The 25,807-nt window shown below is 35.8% G+C and overlaps 1 protein-coding gene across 1 annotated transcript in view; it reads right to left on the bottom strand.

Moving 5' to 3' along the window:
* HCN1 (hyperpolarization activated cyclic nucleotide gated potassium channel 1) overlaps nucleotides 1-25,807 on the bottom strand; it is a 368,187-nt gene that overhangs the window by 25,440 nt on the left and 316,940 nt on the right. The window contains exon 6 of the mRNA XM_023625674.2: nucleotides 22,810-23,050. Within this exon, the coding sequence (XP_023481442.1) occupies nucleotides 22,810-23,050 (241 nt within the window). The remainder of the gene's footprint in view (nucleotides 1-22,809; nucleotides 23,051-25,807) is intronic.

Raw genomic sequence — 25,807 nt, 5'->3', positions numbered from 1 at the left:
GGAAAGACATAGATGCGGATTCACTCATCTCCTGCTACTGACTCCCTCCCACTGTACATTGCAAGCATTCTGAATACTGCACGTGCATTTTCTCAAACCACCATGCTTTCTCCATCCTCTGCTTTTACACTTGCTGTCTGTCCATCTGGAATGCTCATTCCACAAACACTCCCTTAATCTGCTACCTCCTACTCAGCCTTTAGGACTCAAGTTAGGTGTCACCTCCTTCAGAGAGGATTTTTTTTGACAGATTCCTCCATCTTAAGTTGTAATTTCATCTTATGCCCTTAATGCATCAAATTGTGCTGATCTGCATATCTGACTTCCTACATGTTTAACTTTCTTGAAGACATACTGATTACAGGACATAGTGATTGGCATATAAAGTAGGGTCTCGATAAACCTTGTTGAATAAATGAAATTAGGTAAAGTATAAAATATTACTATTTAGCTGATAACAGTATGACTTATGACATAATCAATATTTAATTTTAATGACTAGTATATAATAATTTGAAAATTCTTTTATGTCAATAGATCAGTTAGGGAGCCATTGATATGGAATGTGGAAGCAAATGATGAATGAGAAATAAAATATGTTTATGTATATGCACGTACGTGTCTGGGTGTGGATGGTTATTTTGACGCACATTATGAAAGATCTACAAAACCCTGGCTATGGGCTAGAGTTACAAAATTCAAAAAGGTTTAGTTCAGGAGGCAAGTACAGACAATTTAATTGTAATAGATTCGATAAAAAGATAGAAATAGGCTGAGAATACTATAAGAGCGAGGAAGGACACATGGACCAGCCTGGAGGTTCAGAGCAGGCTTGCTGGAGTAGTAAATTTGAAGAATAAATTCAAAGCAGACAAGTGAAAGAGGAGAGTGAAAAGTTTTTGCCATTGGTAAAAATGTTACTAGCTATCTCCTTTGACCATGAAATCTATCTAAAGAATTTTAATGGAAAACGAAGTTTTTCAGAGTTGTTCCAGACCTTGGGAGAACGGAACGACATTGAAAGATAAGGTTAATCACTACAACCACAACATCCATGGCAAATATTTACTAAGTAGATATGTAGACTTGTGAATATGCTGACAGAGACATGGACTATTATAACAAGTGAATGTTTGATTTTGTGTCTGTATCCACTTTACCAAACCAAGTCTGCTATTTTTACACACATACGTATATACATATATAATCATTAATTCCTTGCAACTGTCCTAAAAAGTATTATCCTTATTTTACAGACTACTGTGTTCAGCTAAAAGAACTTGATTAACCTACTTAAAGCTAAATACTAGCTGGTAATAGGGCCAGCATTTGATTTTCAGTCTGTGTGAGGACGTCCTTGTTCCACCATGCCACCTTGATGGATATTGTACTGGGCTGACTAAAACGACGCTCATGAAGAAAAGAGAATATTTTAATATACTGTAAACCCTTTCTTTCCCAACAATTTTTGAAATACCTTAGAGGCAGGAAACTGCGTTCATATAAATTGCTGTAAAGATAAAAATTAAAAGGAAATGAAACAAAAATATATTTAGTTGATAGCTAAGAAAGAGTGAAGTGATCCAAAGCAAGGCTCTAAAGAGACTAAGCATCTGTGCACTGAAACGCTTGTTTTAACAAGTCCAACTGTGTTTCCTAACTATGCCAATCCTTTCCCTTGGCTAATGAAGAATCCAGTTTACAGAATATATCAAACTGCAGACTTCTTGCTGAGAGGAGCTGAATGCTGCTTTAATTTCCCAGCCGGGAGCGGGTATTTCATCATGAACCAGGCATATTAAATTGTTGTGTAAATGGAAAGACCACAATGTAGGCCATATGGCAGTTTCTCTGCAGAAGAGGAGAGACCTTCAAATCAAACTGTTAAGTCTGCGAACCGTTTGATGTCACAGTCATTGATCTGAAGATACGGACAAGAGATTTCTTTTTCTCTTCTGAGTGTTCTTCCCTCCTTCCTATGTCCCATAAGAGTGATCGGTCCATTTAAAGTTGAAAAGACAACCAATCTTAAATCTGTTACATTCTGAGTGAGACTTCCAGAAGTTTCTATTCCATAACAAAGAGGAAATGCTACTCTAAAATCAATTTTCCGAGTCCACATTTAGGGTCATGCTTTATTTTGGAATGAACTGGATAAATTTCAGACCATCAGAAATGGGTTTCCTGAGGTGAAGGAGCAGAAGTGGTTCCCTGTAATGTCTTTTCTAAACCAGGCCACCCTTTACTTCAATTTGCATCTCCATCCCAATTTTTACTTGGCACACCAATGTTCAGTTTTGGGTTTTTTGCTTTGCTTTATTTATTTATGTTTTTTGTGAGGAAGATTGGCCCTGAGCTAACAGCTGTTGCCAATCTTCCTCTTTTTTCTTTTTTTTCTCCCCAAAGCCCCAGTACATAGTTGTATATACTAGTTGTACATCCTTTCTAGTTCTTGTATGTGGGATGCCACCTCAGCATGGTTTGACAAGCAGTGCTAGGTCTACGCCCAGGATTCGAACTGCTGGTAAACTCTGGGCCACCAAAGCAGAGCGCATGAAGTTAACCACTACGCCATCAGGCCGGCCTCTACTGTTCAGTTTTTACAACTCAGCCAAGAAATTACTTCATTCATCCATCCAAGAAATTTTATTATAGTCTAATCTGTGTCAGGTATCATTCTAGGTGTTGCAGGTGTAAGACAAGATCCTTACTCTCATGGAACTCATAATCTAGAGAAGGATCTAGAAAACCTTGAATCAGTAAAATGACTGGAATAATGACAACTGCTATAGAAAAATGAAATAACATAATGTGATAGAATGATAGCACCTGTCTAGAACATGAAATCATAGAATTGTTGATGTCTCAGTGACTTTTGATGTCTATTTTAATCCTTTTCGTTTGAATGATTAGATTTTTCTTCAAAGATGTTCTTCTCCTTAGTTCAAAACATGTAGCAGAGGCCGGCTGCACGGCCAAGTGGTTAAGTTCACACGCTCTGCTTTGGCGGCCCAGGGTTTGGCCAGTTCGAATCCTGGGCACGGGCATGGCACCACTCATCAGGCCATGCTGAGGCAGCATCCCACACGCCACAACTAGAAGGATCCACAACTAAAAATACACAACTATGTACCGGGGGGCTTTGGGGAGAAAAAGGAAAAGTAAAAAAAAAATCTTTAAAAAGAAACAAAAAACACGCAGCAGTTTCTGACGCTCTGATCTTGATTGCAAGTTCCTCACTGACATCTTCACAACCTCATCTTCTCTCCCTTCTGCTGTTATAGCAAATTCTAGTCCAATTCCACGCAATTACGGCAATGCCATTTAGAGTTACTGATGGGGATCTTTCCTCAGAGGGCATATCCACTCCTTCAGAGCCACTGGCAGAGTGAGCCCCGTGAGGGTCATCTCTTTTGCAGAATAATCACTTCTCTCTTTTCTGTGGAGTCGGCCTTTTCCCTCTCCCTGGCTAGTCCTAGGGCCTTGGGCATTTGGTTCAGGCACAAGTGAGCCAATGACAGCAAATGCACACAACTGAACATAAAATCCAAGAAATCTTTCTAAAATGTTATCCTCCAGGCCAGAAATGAAATTTCACATCCGTGGGTGCCATTTGTTTTTCTCATTTTCACTTTTCTTATATTATTATAGACTTCCTGCTCAGAAGCCCATGGGAATTAGGTTTATTCTTAGGTATTACTGAACTCCTATAGACGTAGACACTTTAAAAACAACAAATTTCATTTGGAAGGGCATTCCACTTAGATATTTTCCTGACTCTTTTCAGCTTTCTGTTGTTAAAGGTATCTATATTTTGGCTTCTTATTTGTTTCCATGGTCCCTGAGAAAAATCTCAAGGTTGTTATCTGAAAATTTAGCCAAGACCAATTATCACCAGTTTCCTTCTCTTCACAGTTTTAGTGACAAAGGGCTTGGCTCAAAGATGCTCCAACTAATGATGGTAGGGATGTTGATTTTGGTTTTTTTTTTCCTAAAATAATACATATCCTCCAGCAAAATTGCAAGGTGTAAGTCTACATTCACACAAAAACATGGTAATTATGACAAATGAGTGACTCAGAGCGGCGGTGTAAGCCAGAAATGATCTAGGGTTTGTTCAGCAGCATTTTATGATTCTCCTGTACATAAGGCATCAGACACTAGACACTATCCATTCCCAACGTTCTCTGATAAACTCTCTTTATTGCTTTGTGGAGGCATAAAAAAGGCAAATCTAAGTTTTCAGACAGCTACATAGTTAAGAAAATTTGTCACAACTAAGGTTTTGGACAACTACAAACTTTTACTCAATTAAATAAAGTTCAGATTTGGTAGGAGAGGTTATGATTAAGTTTTTAAATTTCTTTTTTTGATCTCTCAAACAAGAATATATTCTGCAATAAAGGCCCAAGATGCAAAATGATACTTTCAGGATGTATTTGCTCAAGTATAGTCATTTCCCATAATTTAGCTTGCCTGAATTTTTCCGTGTAAGATTCTTGGTCTGGAGCACAAGCATTTTGAAATTCTATAATATGTATTATTCTTCAGTGTAACACTCTCTTCTCCCTCCACACATGATCTGGTTGCAGCTCAAGGAAACCAAGTCTAGTAAGAAAATGAATCTCCATCTATAACACAGCATCTTGGTAAGGCTGTGTCCACATGATGCAAAGAAGTGATCAGGCACCTGTGGGTTTCATTTTCTTTCCTGACCAAGAAGAAGTCAAGTCAGAAAACTTAGACTCCAAAATGATCAAGATGCTTACTTCAAATCCCTTCTTTACTTTGAACTATGTAGTTATGACCAGATGCTCTGATACTAAAGGCGCCGAAGCTGAAAACAAGCTATACCAGGTCCGAGATCTTCAGAAACTAGGAATCAACTTTTCTCTAGATCACTCTGTTTTTAATTAGACAACAAAAAGGGGAGATACATAGAAGACAAGACATGGAAGTACTATTTTTATTCCTGTCTCATTGACAAATTTATAATGTTAATAATAATGATGGCTTTACCTACTTATATCATTTTTTTTCATTGAGGTTATAGTTTACAACATTGTGAAACTTCAGTTGTACATTATTATTTGTCAGTTATATTATAGGTGCACCCCTTCACTCTTTGTGCCCACCCCCAACCCCCTTCCTCCTGGTAATCATTAATCTGTTCGTTTTGTCCATGTCTTTGTTTATCTTCCACATATGAGTGGAATCATACAGAGTTTGTCTTTCTCTATCTGGCTTATTTCACTTAACATAATACCTTCAAGATCCATCCATGTTGTGAATGGGACAATTTTATCATTGTTAATGGCTGAGTAGTATTCCATTGTATATATATATCACATCTCAGATAACTTATTAGAAATTATGAGTTAAAACAGTCATACTGTTTCCTCTCTCTCCTCCAACTCATAACAATACTCGCACAAGCATGCATATTATGCATATAAAATAATTTCAGTATTTAATAAGAATTGTACAATATTTCCAATCTCTTGTTGAGGCAGGAAGCATTTGTGATTGTTCTATAGTGACAAGTATCTTGTAAACGCCAAGAAAACAAGAACTTTAACATGCTCATTTTAAGTCCTTACAATAAAAGGATAAATACATACTGAATTAATAAGTAAACCATTGCATTGTGCAATGAATTCAATTAAGATTTCAAATGCTGTTTCTTTAAAGAGTCTGATCTGTATTAGACTTTAATTAATGTTCTCATTCATGTCCAGTATCACTGTATAAATTTGAGTGGCTGTTAACTGACTTGCTAGCATTAAGAATATTTAGACACATCTTTGGAACCGTCTGTTCCTTTCTTTAGGGCACACACACATATCCCAACAAAGGGAACCACTCACTGAAAGCCATTAAAACATTAACATGTTGACGTATTTCTCTGGTGACATATGGTATGAGGTACAAAGAAACTTTTTAAATACTTCTGGCATTTTAAATTTGAAAGGATACAAAAAATTTCATTAAATTTATTAAACCCTGCAAAATAGGTGATGAAATACAATTTAAAGTGACTAAACTTCTTCCACTTCATTAGCTTTTTGCTGAACTATTCTGACCGGTAGTTTCACTCTTCCCTTCAAAGTAAATTCAGACATGGAGAAGTGTTTTCGTGGATAACAGATAAGTCAAAATAGTCACATTTAATTGGAGCATGTTTAGAATTAGTAAATTCAGATTATTTAGCAATGGGCTAGAAGGAATTTGCGTGTGTGTACGTCTGTGTGCAATGCATTTCATAATTCAATCTAATAGAAAGAATCCTTGTTTTCTGAAATGCTAGAACGGAATATCAGTGGTAACAACTTGCAGAAAATTACCTGATACGGGCATGGTAAGGGGAAAAAAAAAAAGAAAGAATGCACCTGTTACTGTACAAAGAGCAGTGGCCTAAAGTCTATCTCTGTCAGCTTTGTGGCCCATGCATCTCTCAGGCTCCTCATTTGTACAAGGGGATGAGGTAATGGATTAGATCCCTCCTAACTCTAAATATTACAAAAATGTTTCTGAAGAATCGAGTTTTTGAAAAATATATGTCTGTTTTTCCATTTCCCTTCTCATGAATTTGGGAAATTGATATTGAAAATGGTAAACATATATTTTTGTAGCTATTTTAATAATATGGAGTTATATGACATATGTGAAATTACTTAGCACATCCCTGGCATATTAAGCACTAGTTGTTTGGAGAATTTGGATTATATAAAATCATACAACATTATTTCTTGAGTGTGCGTGCCCACGCACGCACACGTGTGTATATAGTGAAAATATTAGAATTTTTCAGAGTTGAAGTTATCTTTAATTTAATAAAACTTTCAAGATTATCTATTCCACTCACACCTCCCCACCCCCCACCATTCACACACATTGATTTAAAGGGAATTTCATTGCTATTGGATTAAGACTAACACTTACTCAGGAGAATATACAAATTGAAAATTAGATTCACCAGGCACAAGCACTGAATGAATAATACCCCAGTAACGTCTTATGCATGCATCTGCAGCTCTATACTATGCCAGGCTTGCTGCTTTGTTACTACCTAGTATCACAGCACAGACTATGTGCCAAGTGCTGTTCTAAGCATTTTATATATGTTAGATCACTCAGTCCTCTAAGCAAGTCTAATGAGGCAGGAATCATTATTATCCGACCTCAGGTAGGATACTTCATAATATTTTATCGTGATTTTACAAATTTGGAAAGAGGGGCTTGAAAAAGATCAGTGACTCTCAAGGTCCAACAGCATCTCAAGATCTGACTCTAACACCTACACCCTCAAACAGTATCCTGTCACATTTCAAAGAGCTTCACAACCAGCCCCTGACACTTTCTATTTTTTTCACTACACATGAAAAAGAGTTGCAGTTAATTTTTATCTACTAGAACATGAATAATCACAAATACCACCTGCCTCCATTTCTTTTTAATATGCTAGGGTCTTGTCCTAGAAAACACCTTCAACAAGAATACTACAATCGAAACATACAGCCTTCCTTCAAAAATACTGTGGACTCTAGAATAGGCAAAAAGACATCTTAGATGCTCAGAAAGCTATTAAAATAAGCAATCTGGCAAAAAGGATATGCCCCCAAGAGTCCCATTCCAACAGAATCATAGAGCTGGAAGGGTATAGAGTATCTATCATAATAATCTTATTTTACAGATGATGATCCCAACACTTTAGTTGTTACACAAGTTGCCTGAGGACATGCAGTTGGATGCTACTGACAGAGATGGAACTAGGAAGTCACTCTGTGACTTTAGAAAGCATCTGTGGATGCTGAGTACTCTGCCACATCATTCTGCTTCCTGATCTTTTTATAGTTTCGTTCCTAAAGATAGAATTTGATAATTTAATTTGCAATATTATAAAAGGAGAACAACCAAGCAATAAAATATGCCTAGATTCCTCAGACATAATCTCTTAAATTGGTTGTGGTGCATAGTTCAGTCAGAGAGATCACTGATACAGTTGTATAGTTTTAGCAAGGTAGACCTTCCGACTCGAAGGGAGGGTCTAAATTTAAAAGTAAGTAAAACCTGGGCACACAAGAAAAAGTCTCTCATTTTAGCACAATTGGAAGGCCACGTGGAAAAGGAGCAAGCTGGAGATAGAGTTGAAATGAGGACACAGTGAGGAACCAACCATCTGTCCATCAGCAATGAGGCACATAAAGTAACCACATGACACTACTGCCTTCCAAATGAACCTGTTCCAAGAGTGGATTCCTAAGATCATAAATAGTATGTGTTGGGGCATTTATCATATCAGACCTTGACAATGTTTTAAACTCAAATACTACACTATGATAAAGAGCACCCCCCCACCTAAAATAAATAAAGAGCCCAGCAAGTTTCATATGCATATCTGTTAACTCTGTTATAGGATAAAAATGTGACTTTGAGAACATCAAAAATTTTTAATTGCTTCCAAATACATACTAATGCCTCAAAATATAGCGCTTAGTATTCCCACAGAAAGATGGTCTTATTTCACTTCATCTCACTCTGGGCTGATAACATAGAATAGAAAAGGTGAGAGGAGAATGATATAATATTAAAAATAAAAATTTGAATCCCAGATCTTTCCATGCAGTTGCTGTACTTGCACACGTTGTTTAAGTGTACCTACCCAGAGACACACTTCTCCCTCATTTTCTCTCCTAGACTCCACAAATATAGTGAAGTATGATAATGATCCTTAAGGAAAGTGTCGCAACAGAAATAGTTTGCACAACTTTTATCCAAAGAACTCAAAGTACTTTACTAATGTTAGCTCATTCATCACCCCCGGCTGTGACGGAGTATGAACAGATCTGCTGAAGTAGGGCAAGAAGATCTTAGTCAGCACTGATGTACTGAAGCTTAGAAAGCCAAATGTGAGGCTGGAGAGCAAAAAAAAAAGGAACAGCAAAAAAAAGTAACCAAAAAGGAATTATGCTACCCTATTCAGCGCTAAGAAAGGTATTACCAAAGTACTAAGTCTGTTAAGAACTTGTAGGAGAAACAAAGATGAGCAGACACTGTAATTTTGTGCTGGAAAAACTGAAAAGAAATATAAAGAGAGATCATCTATTAGAAGTTTGATAATTGAAAATTATTTGAAATATTATTCAATTAAAGATGACTTCAAAGTTAGATTCAATGCCACAATATTTATTCAATAAAAATGAGCTATCAGGGAATATAGTATGGGTGAAGATACAAATAAAGACATAAAATAATCTTCCATAAGTTTTTGGTATAATAGAAATCTTTTGGTCCTGTAGTTACTGTTCATCTTTTATATAAATGTTGCAAATAAATCACAAAGAAAAATTAGAGATGGAGAGAAAATTAAAAAAAGAGTATAAATACTATATAAAAGACAAAAGTCTTAAAAGTATAGGTTTATTTTGGTTTAAGTAGGCCTTTATTGAAATATAGATTATTTCTATCATAACACACAATGTATATTATCATTGTCTCCAACAGAACGCTTGGAGATGCTTCATCTAACACACTACCTTCAGTATTTTTTGATTAGCTCACTATTAACAATCTTTTGCCAGCCCTGGTGGTCTAGTGGTTAAGATCTGGCACTCTCATTGCTGGGGCCTGGGTTTGTTTCCCATCAGTGAACACCACCACCCATCTGTCAGTTGTAATACTGTGGTGGCTTCATGTTGCTATGATGCTGAAAGCTATGCTATTTCCGATACCAGCAGGGTCAGTCATCATGGACAGATTTTAGCAGAACTTCCAGACCAAGACAGACTAGGAAGAAGCACCTGGCCACTTTCTTCTGAAAAAACTGGCCATGAAAACCCTACAAATAGCAGTTGAGCACTGTCTGAGATAGAACCAAAAGGTGAGAAGATGGTGCAAAGAGACCGGGCAGCGTTCCACTCTGCTGTACACAGGGTCACTAAGAGTCGAAATCGATGTGATGACACTAATAATCTTTGTTTTTAAATTCCTATTTAGCCATTATTTCAGCGGTCATATCCTAGATTTTGTTATTACCAATAGCTTAACCAACTCCACAATCTCCATTCAGATTACCACTTCTTGTATGTCCAGCTCAAGTTATTGCTCTAACTCCAACAATATTTTTTACCCTATAAGGACATCCAGTTCATTAGCTACACTTTTTTTTCACTATTCACCAACTTCCCACATGAACTAAGTTGGGGTTCTAGGTCATCACTAAGCTGACTTAAAACCACATCATGTTTTCCGTATATCCACCAGTTCTTTTTCTGGACACCACTTTGAGCTCAGATCCTATATCTCTTTTACCCTCCCTCTCTGCACTAACAATACTGGCATCCTATTGATCCTGGAACTCACTGCCTCTGTTTCCACTTCAGGGACTTTGCCATTGCTATTCCCTATGCTTTTCCTTCAGACATTTATATGGCTAGCTATCTCTCTTTATTAAGGTCTCTACCCAACTGTTCTTTCATTACTCTGTTTTATTATTTTTTTCATGGCATCTACTACTACTTCAAATTATTTCATGCATTCATTTATTTTTTGCTTATTGGATGTGTCCCCAATAGCATATAATATTGATGAATGCTAAGGTTTTATCTTATTTGCAACTGTATGACAAATATTTATAATTCTGCCTGGAACATTGAAGATTTTCAATATCCATTTGTTGAAGGAAAGAAAGAAAGGAAAGCAGCATCACTTGCTTCATTTATGAAGCACATTAACTCCTAGCTATATTTGGGGTTTAGCATGAAATAAAGATTTTTCAAAGGTTGGAAAATCTCCAAGAAGGTAACAATAGAGGAGAGATAACACGCTTTTATACCATTCTAGAACTATATTACCTAATCCCAAATACAGAGAAAGTAATTTAAAATTAGATAGCAAATAATTTAAATATTAACACTGCATTTCTCAGAAATAGATAATGGCTTGTTTATTTAGTTTAGTTTGCAATTCATCATTATTATTTCCATTGATTTTCTGCATTGATTTTCTATCTTGAGATAAAGACAATGAGTTTAACACAGTATAATACCAAAGTGAATGGGATGCTTGACTGCTTTTCTTATTTTAGGCCTGGAGAGAAAATAGGAGAAAAGATAGAGATAAAGAGTAGAGACAAGAAAAAATATATTCATCAATCTATCCATCCATCCATCATCCATTCATCCATCCATCCATCCATTCACTCATTGTATAATTTCTCACTGAGTGTCTGTGATAGTTCAAGCACTGTGCTTTGGTGCTGCAGGTTTAAATTTGAAGAAATAAATCATAGCACCTAAGCTCAGAAAATTCATAATCTTATATGGAAGACTGACATATAAAATAATAATGAAAAGAGTTCAATAATAGGTTAAGGTCAAAGTGCTATGAAAGCAGAAAGAAAAAATCATTTGCCCAAGGAAGATTAAAAAAATAACATTTGAATGATGTCTTAAAAAATATGAGAAGCAAAGCGTCAGCCTGAAGAGTGCAGAGAGATTTTTTTTTAACCAAAGGGATCAGTCTTTGCAAAGGTAACCTTTGCTTGCTTAAGTAAGAACTAGAGTCTTGGGTGGTTGGTTTAAGAGTTCTGGAGGTAAAGGTATGAATTGAGATTAGGAAAATAGGTTCGGCCAGACTGTACAGAGTTTTGTTAAAGGATTTGGATATTATTCTTCTTCATATAAAGGGCAAAGGACACAATGCAGATGAAACTTCTTGAAAGAAGAATAGCTGCAGAATGGATGAAAGCACAAAGAGCACAGTTCTGGAGCCTCCTTTCCTGAAAATCCTGGGATACAGGCATGAAAGGGAAATCTGGGGCTTCAAAATAAGAAGCCCATTGTTACTCTCAAATCACTAATGCAGATTTACTTTAAGGAGCAGCCCTAAGGAAAACATCAACCCAGTAGGTAGTTTTCTCTTAGACTATCCTTACTGGTGATACCTATCTTGCTTAAAAAGTTTTTCCTCCAGTTATGCTTGAGGGAACGTCCTGCTCCTTTCCACCTCTCGAGTTATGCATATGTGGGGACCTGGAATTGGCCACCCCAAGATATGTCTCTTTGGCATCAGGATTATTTGAGGCTGATTGCTTTTGATAAACTGGGACAGGGAAGGAGGCTCTGAGGAATGGAACTTGCCCTTTGTTAGGACACGTTTACATTTGTAAGGTAAATCTCTATCTGTAAAGGTGCCTTCCCTCTCTGTACCAGGAAGAAGAAAGGAGATGACCTTCTCTCTAAAAACTCTTAATCAATACCAAAGGCAAGGACTTAAAACCTGCATTTTATTGTGCTAGTCTGGTAACCTCCTGTAACTGACTTCCCTCCCCCTCCCAACGTTGGCATTCCTTAAGGATTAAGCATCTTTCCTTAGGCTAGGAACCAATTGCTGCTGCGCTCACCTGTGACCGCCCAGCTCCGGACATAGACTTGCCTCCTGCTACGCCCACCGAGATAGCAGACCACTACCTGCTGTGTCCATCAAGCACTGTGCCGACAGGGCAATCTTGTGACTATTGTGGTAGGGACGTTTCAATCACATGTGAAACACCCCGTTTGGGGGCTATATAACCACTGTCTGCACCCCACTTCTTCGGTGCCCTTTCTTCCTTCGGGAAGAAAGGCCCCGGGCCATGGTTCCTCATAAAGCTTTGTTTAATTTTCTCTTGCTATTCTGTCTCATGTGAATTTAATTCGTTCTCCAGCCAGACGAACCCCCATTTGGGGAGAGGAAATGTCCTCCTCCCCTACACATACAAAACGGAAAAAAAAAGCCCTTCCATCTGTTCTTTATTACCAGAAATTCCTTTAACAGCATATACGAAGTTTATCATTACAAAAGTGAGCATTTGAACAACACAAGTAAAATGTGAATACCAAAGTGTATTGGTAATCAAAATTTAGCAATTTATGTTTTCAAAAGAAGGAGAAAGAACATTTAAAAAATATTCAAAACAATTTTATATTCTTAAGGAAATCATAACCTGCTAGATTTGTTTCAGCTTGCAACAGAACCACATACTTTCCATGAAAATTACTTTTCCCAGTTTTTGATGGATATTGAAATTTAGGAACTAGGTAGAGAAACTTTTTTTTTTTTGTGCAGAGAAGGATTCACCTTGAGCTAACATCTGTTGCCAATCTTCCACTTTTTTTTTTTCCCTCCCCAAAGCCCCAATGCATGGTTGTATATCTTAGTTGTAAGCCCTTCTACGTGAGCCGCCACCAGAGCATAGCAACTGATAGATGGGTAGTGTGGTTCTGCAACCAGGAAACAAATCCAGTCTGCCGAAGTGGTGAGAGCACCAAACTTTAACCACTTGGCCATCAGGGCTGGCTTGAGGCACATTTTTTAAATGAAGTGCATGAATTAGAATTACGCATGACAATTAAAAAGTACACTTGCCTCCAGATTTTATTTTAGTAGGTTCAAGATACGGCCTGGCCTCTCTAATTATACAAAGCTTTAAAAGGTGGTCCCTTGAGAACAACCACAGGAATACAGGAAACCTCAGAACTGTAACAAGACTTTTTTGTTTTCACTTTTTCTTTTGCCTCTCCCTCCTTTTCTATTTTATTAAAGAGAGAAAGACATTATGACTTGAAAATAAGAGGCCTTCTTAATGTTCATCCTGATTTTCATTGTGTCTCAAACATTCGGATCTAATCCTTTATTATGCATTGATGCATTTATACATGACTTTATAGAATCATAGAACTGTGACTTGAGGATACAGATGGGAATTAACATCTTTCTTCCCCCAGAACTTAGCAAAGCTTCACCCTGAGGTTGTACATTATCCGGTATTTTGTGGGCTAAGACCTGTGAAAAGATCTGACTGAGTTGTCTTATCAGTATTGAAACAACCATTTCATTAGCCTGGTCTAAGGAGAGACAAATGAGGAAACAAAAGAAAACAAAAACAACAAAAATCTATAAAAAGATTCATTGTTTTTCTCTGCTGCTGCCTCCTCTTCCTCCTAAATATAATGGGAGAATTGAGCTAATCAAGTTGTGAATTTACCATCGACAGATTCCTCACACCTTCTAGAAAATCAGTATCAGCTTTTATAAATGTACAATGTACTAAAGGTAAACTGTAAACTACAGATTGGCAGATGCCTCAGTCCTCTTACAGATGATGAATAGTCACCAAAACAGGGATTGCCTGTGGTTTTTAAAATCTGTGGCTCTAAATTTAAAAATGCCAGATGTCTGTTATCTGGCCAAATGCATTTTGGGCAAAAAAACCCCTAAATATGCACATTAGCTATATAAAGTACCTGGCAGTCTCCTCAAGGCTGGCAAAATGTTAGACATCATTAAGCAGCATTTAATACCAAATGATTTATAAAGGCAACAATCATGGGAAATAGTTTCCTTCTGGAAGGCTTATTTCACATCACTATATCATAAGAACTGAAGGGACAGACGTTTTGAAAGGAAAATTAAGAGACTGAATCAATTAGGACACTTGAGTGTAGAAAGACGAACGACAAAAATGAAACATTATATCAGAGAAACAGAAGATTTTCTTTAAAATCATGAATTTTAGAATATGAAGATACACATTTGAAATTTTAGTGAGGTATATTAGTGGCATTTTATCTTAGTGGAGAATATATTAATAACACGATTACTTTAATAGGAGGGTTAAGTAGAACACATGAATAGATTACAAATCAGTTTAATAAATGCATGTATAAAAGGGCCATGGACGGCTCTGAAGAGAAGCTAAGGCTTGGCAACGTTTGAAGTTTGCATCCTAGAGGATCATCATGCCTTGTCTTAGGAAGCAGTGAGGTACAGGGGACAAAACACAGGACTTGGGCTCAGATTCATAGCTGAGTTTGAAAGCTGGCTGTGTCCCTTTTCAGGTACATGGCCTTGGCCAGGTTGCTTAACTCCTCTGAGGCTCATTTTTTGCATATGTAATAGGAGAATTATAAAATTTTCCTCATAGGAGGAGTCAAGAAAAGTCTAAATACTCCTTTTCCTACAAGCAAGACCCTCACTCCTATAGCACCCAAAACTCACTGCCTCACCATCCACTTGGCCTGAGCCATGAGGACCAATCTCATTAGTGGCTTTATGCCCACTCACCATCAATCTCAACAGGAAGCCTGGGACTCCCAGGCAATCCCACATGCCCAAACTCTAATCCCATATGGCCGGATGGGCAAGGAAGCGTTCCTGATCCTGCTTCCCTGCTTTAACTTTCGCCAAAGCATTTATCACCATCTGATAATGTGGTTCAATATCTCAGCAATTTCCAGGTTTCTCTATTAAATTCTTCTGTCTAAAATAAGTACCCACTAAAATATAACTCCAGGACTGTGGGGAATTGTGTCTGTTTTGCTCAATGCTGTATCCCCAGGACCCATGAATGTGCCTAATACACAATAGGCACTTATTCTGTGTTCATTTTCTCACACTCTCTCTCCTAGAAGGTTACTTGGGCCCTCTGTTGGTGAGAGTGCTGAATGTGACAAGCTGATCTAACACACCGTCTCCCCGACCTCAACACATACACACAAAAACAAAAACCAAAAATCTTCTCTGGGTTAAAAAAAAATCTGTGCTGATCTAGAAACATCATCTTGTATTATTGTAGAAATAAATCAAGTTAGGCACAGAATACAAAACTCTGAATTTGATCTTTCTTTGAATAAGTCTCCTTATCTTACTATTTTACTCACCATTTACTTGGAGTCTGCTGTGTGCACTGATTATGTTTATTTAACTCGGACAGTTTAGAAGAGTGGAATGAGCATTCCTCAATTGACGCTTGGCTCTTCTTCTTAACAATACTATGAACTCGCCACACGCAGCTTACCCAAATATAAAATCAGTATACTACAGAAATCTATTCATTTCAAAATTTTATATTAAATACTTAAAGAGGTATGAATTATAAATTCTAACATGCTACATAAGTACAATTTATTATTGTTAGATTCTAACTGCCTTTCATTATCTTCTCTGGTGTTTAAATCAAACAAACATCAATTGTTATGTGTCAGAGAATGGAAAGCAATGCAGACCTATTTTTTTCCATAAACTGTCCATCAAAGACTTGTGCTTTCAGTACCCTGAGGTCCACTAACAGCCACTTCAGGTCATCATAGTGAAAATGCAAATAAAGCTGAAAGTAGTGAACCAAAACAAAGTATTATTTTACAGAATTTCTTATTGAAGTGATTGGGTTGAATAAGCAGATATTTGACTCTTATAGGAATAAATTATAGGGGAAATATTTGTTACATTGTTGAAACGTGGGATGCCTACACTGGAAATTTTATAAAGCTAAATTTAGAGTTGATCATTTACGTCTTAAGACATTTAGGAGAATGGAGAAAATATATATATTCTGTACAGAATTACATTTTAATTTTTATAGCTGTTTAGTAATTGTAGAACATTTCACTCTTCTTAAAATAAATCTCCTTTAATCTTATCATCTTTCTTATTCATCACTTATTATCAATACAATTTATCTTTTAACATATCTGATATTCTGTAATTCTCCTATTCAAACATGGGCTTCTTTCTCCCCACCATCCCCTCTCCAAAAGTTTCCATTTAAAATTTTTGAAAATAATTTAAATAAAAGATAACTCATGTATTACGTAATAAATCTAGACTTAAAGTGCACTCTATTTAGAAATAATACATAATAAATCACTATATAAAAAAATGCAATGGAGTTTGGCCAAAACAGTATAGTCAGATTTATGTGTACTCAAATTACAGTCATCAAATGAAAATGGTTAAAAATAAATATACTACTTTCTTTAATTCAAGAAGCTAAAAGACAAAAAGCAAAAACTAAAAAATTTAAAGAAATGGAAGAAAAGATTTCAAAAAGAAAAAAATGCATAAATTATTGAAATAAAAAAGAAATAAAAATAAAAACTTTTTCTTTGAAAAGACCACAAAAATAATAAATATTTAATGTAAATGAGACATTAAAAAAGTGACAAAATAGAAAAGAACAGTATTAAGAAGAAGAAAAGAGATATGTTATAGATTTAGAGATTAAACAAATATAAGGGAACTTCTGGTTTTAGTTCTGACATGCTTGGAAGTCTTTGTTCCCTTTGAATGAATTCAAAGAATAAAACATAGGGAAGACATAGGGCAAATCTTCACAACATTGGATTTGGCAATGATTTCTTGGCAAAGAAAGGCACAGCAATCAAAGAAAAATTAGAAAAATTAGACTTCATGAAAATTTAGAAAATTTGTGCATCAAAAGACACTATCAACAGAATTAAAAAGGCAATCTACAAAATGGGATAAAATATTTACAAATCATATATCTGATAAAAGATTGATATCCGAAATATATAGAGAACTCCTAAAAATTAGCAACAAACAACCTGATTCAAAAATGGGCAAAGGACTTGGATAGACATTTCTCCAAAGAAGATATACCAATGGCCAATAAACACATGAAAAAAAATGCTCAATGTCACTAATCATTAGGGAAATGCAAATCAAAACTACAATAAGATACCACTTCACACCTATCAGAAAGGTTATTATCAAAAAACAAAACATAAGTGTTGATGAAGATGTGGAGAAATTGGAACACTTGTGCATTGTTGATGAGAATGTAAAATGGTACAGCTGTTATGGAAAATAGTACAAGCATTCTTCAAAAAGTTAAAAATTGAATTACCATATGATCCAGCAATTCCTCTTCTGGGTATATAATTAAAAGAATTGAAAACAGGGTCTCAAAGAGATATTTGTATATCTATGTTCATAGCAGCATTATTCACAATAGCTAAAATATGGAAGCAACTCAGTTATCTATCAGAGGATGAATGAATAAATAAAATGTGGTATATATATACAATAGAATATTATTAAGCCTTAAACAGAAAAGAAATTCTGACATATGCTATTACATGGATGAACCTGGAAGACATTATGCTAAGTGAAATGAGCCAGTCACAAAAAGATAAATGCTATACAATTCCACTTCTGTGAGGTACTTAGAGTAGTAAAAAGTCATAGAGATGGAAAATAGAATGGTGGCTGCCAATGGCTGGGAGGAAAAAGGGAATAGGATTTATTGTTTAATGGGTATAGAGTTGCAGTTTTACCATATGAAAAGAGTTCTGGAGATGGATGGTGGTAATGGTCGTACATTATGAATGTATTTAATACCACTGAACCATACACTTAAAAATGGCTAAGATGACAAATTTTATGTTTGTGCATTTTACCACAATTAAAAAAAGAAAAAAAAGCAAAGGGCTATAGAAAGATATATCATGTTAATACTGATCACAAGAAAGCTAGAGTAGCTATATTAGTTTCAGACAAAGCAGATTTCAGGACAAGAAAAATTATCAGATAATTTTGCCTGCATAAAGCAGGGTATTATATAATGATGAAAGGGTCAATTCTCCAAGAAGATATAATAATCCTAAACATGTATGCACCCAATAATAGGATGTCAAAACACATGTGGAAAAAACTAATAGAGCTGCAAAGAGAAATAGATGAATTCACTATTATAATTGGAGACTTCAACACCCCTCTTTTAGTAATTGATAGATCAAGCAGGTCAAAAACCAGCAAGGATATAGTTGGCCTGAACAGCATCATCAATAAACTTGATCTAATTGACATTTATAGAATGCTCCATACAATAATAGCAGAATACATATTTTCCTAAGTTCACATGGAACATTCACCAGGATTCAGAGCCATAAAATACAAGTTAGCAGATAAAAAGTAATGGAAATCATGCAAAATAAATTCTCATGCCTCAGCAGAATTAAACTAGAAATTGACAACAGAAAGATAGCTGGAAAATCCCCAAATATTGAAAAAACATTTTTTTTCTTTTTTTTTGAGGAAGATTAGCCCTGAGCTAACATTTGCCACCAATCCTCCTCTTTTTGCTGAGAAAGATTGGCCCTGAGCTAACATCTGTGCCCATCTTCCTCTATTTTATATGTGGGACGCCTGCCATAGCATGGCTTGATGAGTGGTGCATCGGTCTGCACCCGGGATCAGAACCGGCAAACCCCAGGCTGCCGAAGTGGAACATGCGAACTTAAAAGCTGTGCCCCAGAGCTGGCCCCATAAAACACTTTAAATAGCACATAAGTTGAGGAAGAAATCTCAACATAAATTAAACAAATATTTTGAACTAGAGAAAATTAAACTATGACATCAAATATTTGGGAGGCAGGAAAAGCAATGCTTAGAGAGGGATTTATAGCATATAGCATGAAATACATATATAGAAAGGAAGAAATATATAAAATCGATAATCAAAGCTTCATCTTAGCAAATTAGGGAAAGAAGTAATTTAAGCTTAAAGCAAGAAGAATCAGGAAATCATAAAAATCAGAGCAGAAATCAATAAAATTGAATACAGAAAATGGTGAAGAAAACCAAGGAAAGCAAAATCTAGCTTTTGAAAAGATTTCAAAAAATTTTTCTAGGAGAGCTAGTCAAGAAACAAAACGAGAGAAGAAACAAATTATCAACATCCAATGTGAAAGAGTGATCATCACTACTGATCCTGGGAACATTAAAAAGGATAATTAAAGAATACTACAAATGTCTCTATGCCCACAAATTTAATAATTCAGATGAAAGGGATCCATTCCTGCAAGCACAAACTAATGAAACTCACATAATGAGAAGTAGATAACCTGAATATCCTTATATCTATTAAAGAAATTGAATCAATAATTAGTAACCTTGCAAAATATGAATAACCAGATGCTTTCACTAGTGAATTTTATGAAATATTTAAAGAAGCAATGATACAAACTTTTCACAATCTTTTCCAGAAAATAGAAGCAGAGAGAACACTTCCTATTCCATTCTCTGAAGTGAGAATTACCCTAATACAAAAACCAGAAAAACATATTACAGGAAAGAAAATGTACAGAGCTGTGTCTCTCATGAACAGAGATATAAAATTTGTGATAAAAATATTATATAATTGAATCCAACAATTTTCACACATTTTACTGCACTTTTTGTACATTAAAAATGTATTTTAGGCATGCAAGGCTGGTTCAACATTCAAAATCAAATTCAATCAATGTAATCTACCACAACAGGCTAAAGAAGAAAAAGTACATATGATCACAAAATTGGCACTGAAAAAAATGACAATATGCAACATCCTTTTATGATTTAAAAAAACCAATAACTCTCAGAAAAGTAATAGGGGTGAACTTCCTCAATTTGATAAGGAATACCTATAAAAAAACTTTCAAATAGTATCATACTTAATAGTGAGAAAGTGGATGCTTACTCTAAAATTATGAGGAAAAAATTCTCTATGAGGACTAATGAAAGATCAGGACAACTCTGTCCACTCTCACCTTTCCAATTCAACATGGTACTGGAAGTCCTTGCCAGTGAAATAAGAAAAGAAAAGATAATAAAAGGTATACGGATTGGAAATGAAGAAATAACACAGGCTTTATTTGTAGATGACAGGACTGTCTATAAAGAAAATCTCAAAGAATTGACCCAAATCCTATAACTCATAAGTGAGTATAGCATAGTCACAGGATCAACGATTAACATACAAAACTCAATTTCCTGTAGTACAGAAATTAACAATTGGAGTTTGACATTTAAAAAAAACAATACTATATACTATATGATTCTAATTATATGATAGTTTAGACAAGGCAAAACTATTGAGGTAGTAAACAGATCAGTGGTTACCATAGATTTGGGAGCAGGGAAAGGTTGAATAGTTGATGCACAAAGACTTTTCTGAGGTGGTAAAACTATATAATACCATAATGGTGAATGCAAGACAGTAAGCATTTGTCAAAACCTGTAAAACTTTACAGTGCAAAAATTAAATCTTATGGTATGCAAACCAAAAAAATAATTTACAAAGTCAGGAGTTCTCAGGATGGAATGCAGAATACAACAAAAGAAAATAAATGTATTACAAATGTATGAAACAATCTCATTGAATGGAATAAGATGCTGACCTGTCTTTGCAAATGAATGGAGAGGCAAAAGGAATTGGACACGAGACTTGTACTCTAGTTGATAAAATTATTTCCCATGGATGCATGCATTAGCAATTCTAAAACCACTATACATGTATACTAGACTTGGACAACTAAAGTAGATGGATGGGCGATTGTGGGAAACAGATTTCTTACTGTGGAGTAAGTGGAGTATTACAGATAAGCAAGGGAAGGAGGCTAGAATAATCCAGGTGGTAATGCATTAGAGTTGGAAATACAAGTATGGACTCATATTTAGCTTAATATGGTTATAGATGGCTACACTTAGAAATATTTATAGATATGTGTATATATACAGGTTAGTAAATACATATATATATGTATATCTTTGCCTTATCAGTGGAGAGGGCCTAAAAGTAATTATAGTCCAGTAGCAATGAGCACATCTAGTGTCCAGCTCTTAGTTTCTAAAACCACCATCCAATCAAAGGAACCAGGGATCTTTGGAGAAATGGCTGATTCTAAGACAGGGTAGTAAATATACAAGATGAGCCTGGAACATCTCATGGTGCTAGAAAATAGGAAAAAATCTTTAAAAAAACCCAAACCCACAATAATGGGGATATTTCAAAGGTACACATGGGCCAACTGAAAGAGGCTCAAATGCTGGAACAATTTGGGCAGCATAATTAATAAAGTAGTATTGGATTATAACCCAAATTATGAAATAAATATCCATGAGTCTTTACTGATATAAAAAAAGGATTTAATAAACAAATAAACATGAGAGAGTAAATAAGTTTTCTGTTTAAAAAAATTTCGAATAATTTATGTACATATTCTGCCCTTAAGGAGGTGGAGCGTTATTCCCCAGTCCTTAGTTGTGGGCTGTGCGTAGTGACTAGCTTCCAAATAGCAGTCCTCCAAAATCCTACCCCAATCTAATGATGAGAAAATCATCAGGCAAATCCTAATTGAGGGACATTCTGTAAGATACCTTACCAGTGCTCCTCAAAACTGTCAAGTTCACCAAAAACAAGGAAAGTCTAAGAAACTTTAAAAACCAAGAGCTCCCCTGGTTCTTAGTCTTTGATATCGGACTGAATTATACCACCGGCTTTCCTGAGTCTCCAGCCTGCAGACGGCAGATCATAGAACTTGTCAGTCTCCATATTTACATAAGTCAATTCCTCATAATAAATCTCCTTTGGGGTATATATATCCTAAGGGTCCTGTTTCTCTGGAGAACCCTGGCTAATATACCTTTCAATTAGAGGCTACATTTCCCAGCCTCCCTTATACCTAGAGGTGCCCTGGTAACTAAATTCTGGCCAATCGGATGCGAATAGCAGTGATGTTGGCAATTCTGGGCACTCTTCGCTTCCTCTGTCCCCTCTTCCACCTTCTGAGGGCCATATATTGAACCATGATAGAAAGGAATCAGCTCCTCTTGTATAAATGAGAAAAACACTCTAGAAGATGGCAAACAAACAAACTGAAATCTGGGTTCCTGAAAACTGTCTTTGGGAGAACCATCTGACCCTACTGGGACTTCTGCATGAGAGAAAAATATGCTTTCGATCTGGTTTAAGCCACTGTTAGTTGGTTCCAGTTTAAGAGGATGAAACGATAGTCTCACTGATACAGTAGTAAATGCACATGCAGTGAACACGTGGCACAGAAATGTGAGACACTTTTATCAGAATTCAGACACAAGCCCATATTCAAAACCGACAAATAAAGATTCGGACATCTCCAAAATTCTGATAAAGACACATATCACGAGAAACTTAGATTTCATCTCAGTTGCATTCTCCTTTTTACTAACCTCCAAAGTAAGAGCCATCTGTCAGCTTCATTTCTTTACTGGATTTTGTGATGACACCAGCAACACCATGTTGAATGAAATACATTTTTTTACCCACAGCTCCTTCTCGTATGATATAATCTCCAGGTTGAAACACCTCAAATCTCAACTTGCTCAGCATGGCAGTCACAAAATTAGGATCCGCGTTAGCAAAAAGAGGCATCGTAGCTACTAGTTTCCGACAGTTGAAGTTGACTATCTCCTAAAGACAACAAGAATAAACAAATATTAAGAGAGATATTAATCATATCAGGAAGAAAAACACTTGCTGAAATTAAAATCTATATATAGCATAATATCACAATTGTAATTCAGAAACCAAAATACATAAATTCTAATAATCTATATATCTCCTCAAAGCCAGGAATTATGTTTTATTTTTGTGTTGAAATTTTTTATTCCCCACATCTAATATATTATAGACATAAAATGAACATTCAATAAATGTGAATTAAATATATGCATCTTACCTTTTATAATTTCCCATGCCCTTATTCTTCTTTATATAAAATTAGAACTAAAATGTGGAAGAGTCTTAGTCTCCCTTTTATCTTTTTCTTTGTGAAGAAAGGAAGCCACATCACTTCCTATTAGCTCTGACATGACTGCTTCTGTGCTCCATCGTATTGAACAATCTAACTTGCACCTACCGACAGGAATTCTGAAACAAGGGCCCAGCTGCCAGACAACAGCATTTTGAGGTTTTTTCTTAATGTCATTCACACTAAAGTGAGGACAACAGACAGTGCAGAGAAAGGTTACACAACGAAGACTCTAACTATAAGCTATAGTTAGAAATTCAATCTGTTTCTGGGCTAGATCAGAAAATCATTCTTTCCAGTGCCTCCTGGATTTCCATTGAAGTCTTGGACTGGAGAGAGGCCATATTTTCCTTTTCTTGAATTGTTTGTTTTATTTCTGGGATCAGGCCAATTCTATAGAAGATCTACATGTTTGATTTCACTCTGTGGATTCATTCTATGAATTAGACACAGTTCTGTCCCTCTGGACCAAAATATGGATATGGGACCAACCATGTTTAATCTTGCAAGATATGTAACAGAATAAACAATGGGAATCTAAATTTTACCTCAATCCCATTTCTCAGAAATTCCTTCTCTAATGAGCCCCAAAATTTTCTAGGGTTGAACCTAAATTTGTGCTCTTGCCTAAAAGACATAAAAACTGAGGTAACATCTGTTAAGAGGTGGAAAAAGTGCAAAAAGATTTGGAGGTATTAACAGAGTCTGAGATCTGAATTCCTGCTTGGGGAAAATGTGTTAAACAAACTTCTAGATTCCAAGACTGAGAAAGAAAATTTCCCTAATCGTCCTTCATCAAATGACTTGATATTATCCCAGGATAGGTAAAAAAAAAACTCCAGCTGATACAGAGGGCACAAAATTTTGGGTCCACCATGGAAAACAATATCTTGTGACTTCAGCAGAGCAGAGAAGTGTCTCTAAGACTGGGGCTTCATGGAGGATGGCAACAATGTTTAAAAATCAGCAGCAATAACCAGAAAGTGAACATAGCAACAGAAACGATAGAAAGATACTACATATGGTACTTGGTGCAGTATCATTCAAGCCCAAAGAATGCACAGCTGACTCCATGGGTGGCTGTATCTAGGGCAATTTGTGTTCAGTTTTAACTGGTGCTGAAGACCTATAGTGGGGTGGGGGACTACAACAAGGTTCAGCATATGGTAAGTGCTCAATAAATACGCATGCATGGATGGAAGGGAGGAGGAAAGGGAAGGGAAAGGAAGGAGTGGGAATAAAAGGAAAGGAAGACGGAGTTTCAGGAGTGGAAAAAAGGTGCTCACAAAGCCTAGTTTGATTCCTATTGGGAGGTAGTTGCTCAAAACTCTTAGAATGCTTTCTCAAGAAAATAGCTTGAGAAACAAGTCTTAAGTGCATAAAAATGTGCTTTTTGCTATTCAACATACTTCTATACAAAAACCACATGAACATAAAAGCTGAACCACTCAAGGTACTCACGACAACCACATGAATTAGAAGCAGAGATATGTCATTAAAATGACTGGATGGGTTGTTTGAGACGTAAAGATTTCACATGGAAAATGACATAGAAGAATATTGTATAGGAAACTGGAAATAAATCAGGTTGCAGAGAAAATAAGAGTTTTCAAACAGTAATAATAAAGAGAGAATCCTTTCATCTATGTTCTTTGAGTTGAACTATACAAATTTTTCTCTTCATTTTTTCTCTTTTATTTTAGAAAATAATTGGAAGTATATTTTGTCAACAATTAAACTGGTCTTTATTTATATGAATAGTTCTTTTTCTATGATGCATTACAGATTCAGGTGCACCCGTTAGAACCACCTTGATTATAACACTGCAGAGATAATTTCATATTATTGTTATCACTTGAACAAATCCATTCATTTTCTTTCTTTCTGTGGCACTTTTACCTCCACATGAAGACTATTTGACGAAACAGTAAATTCTAACAACCATTTGCTAGGAAAAGATGTAATGAGACAGAAACTGATTTGCATGTAAAAGTCTTCCCTTCTCCCAAGAAAGTTGCCTTCTCTGAGGGTGTATAGTTTAACTGAAACTATAATGTGAGTCTAGAGGTGAAGCAAAACTTTTAAAAGCTCTTATCCATCAATCACATTCTTTATAGCACATTTTCTTAGAAAGAACATATTTAATTAAGTTATTAATATCTCTCCATAAGTAAAACAAGACTTTTAAAGCTCCTCCTCCATCAATCACAGCTCCTCATATCACATTGACTTAAATAAAACACACAGTTATTAACATCTCTAATCTCTGTCCAGATTCTTTATGGCAGTTGTTATAATGGCCTTTTTAGCAATAAGTCTGGCCTGAGTTAGGAGTATTGTCTATATGCATTAAATAGCCCTGACCTTAATAATACCATCAGCACTTTAAAAAAATGTAATTACTTCTTTCTTGGAGC

The sequence above is a fragment of the Equus caballus genome, chromosome 21 (assembly GCF_041296265.1).
Source record: "Equus caballus isolate H_3958 breed thoroughbred chromosome 21, TB-T2T, whole genome shotgun sequence".
NCBI classification, from domain to species: Eukaryota; Metazoa; Chordata; class Mammalia; order Perissodactyla; family Equidae; genus Equus; species Equus caballus.
This window is presented reverse-complemented; position numbering and strand designations above follow the sequence as displayed.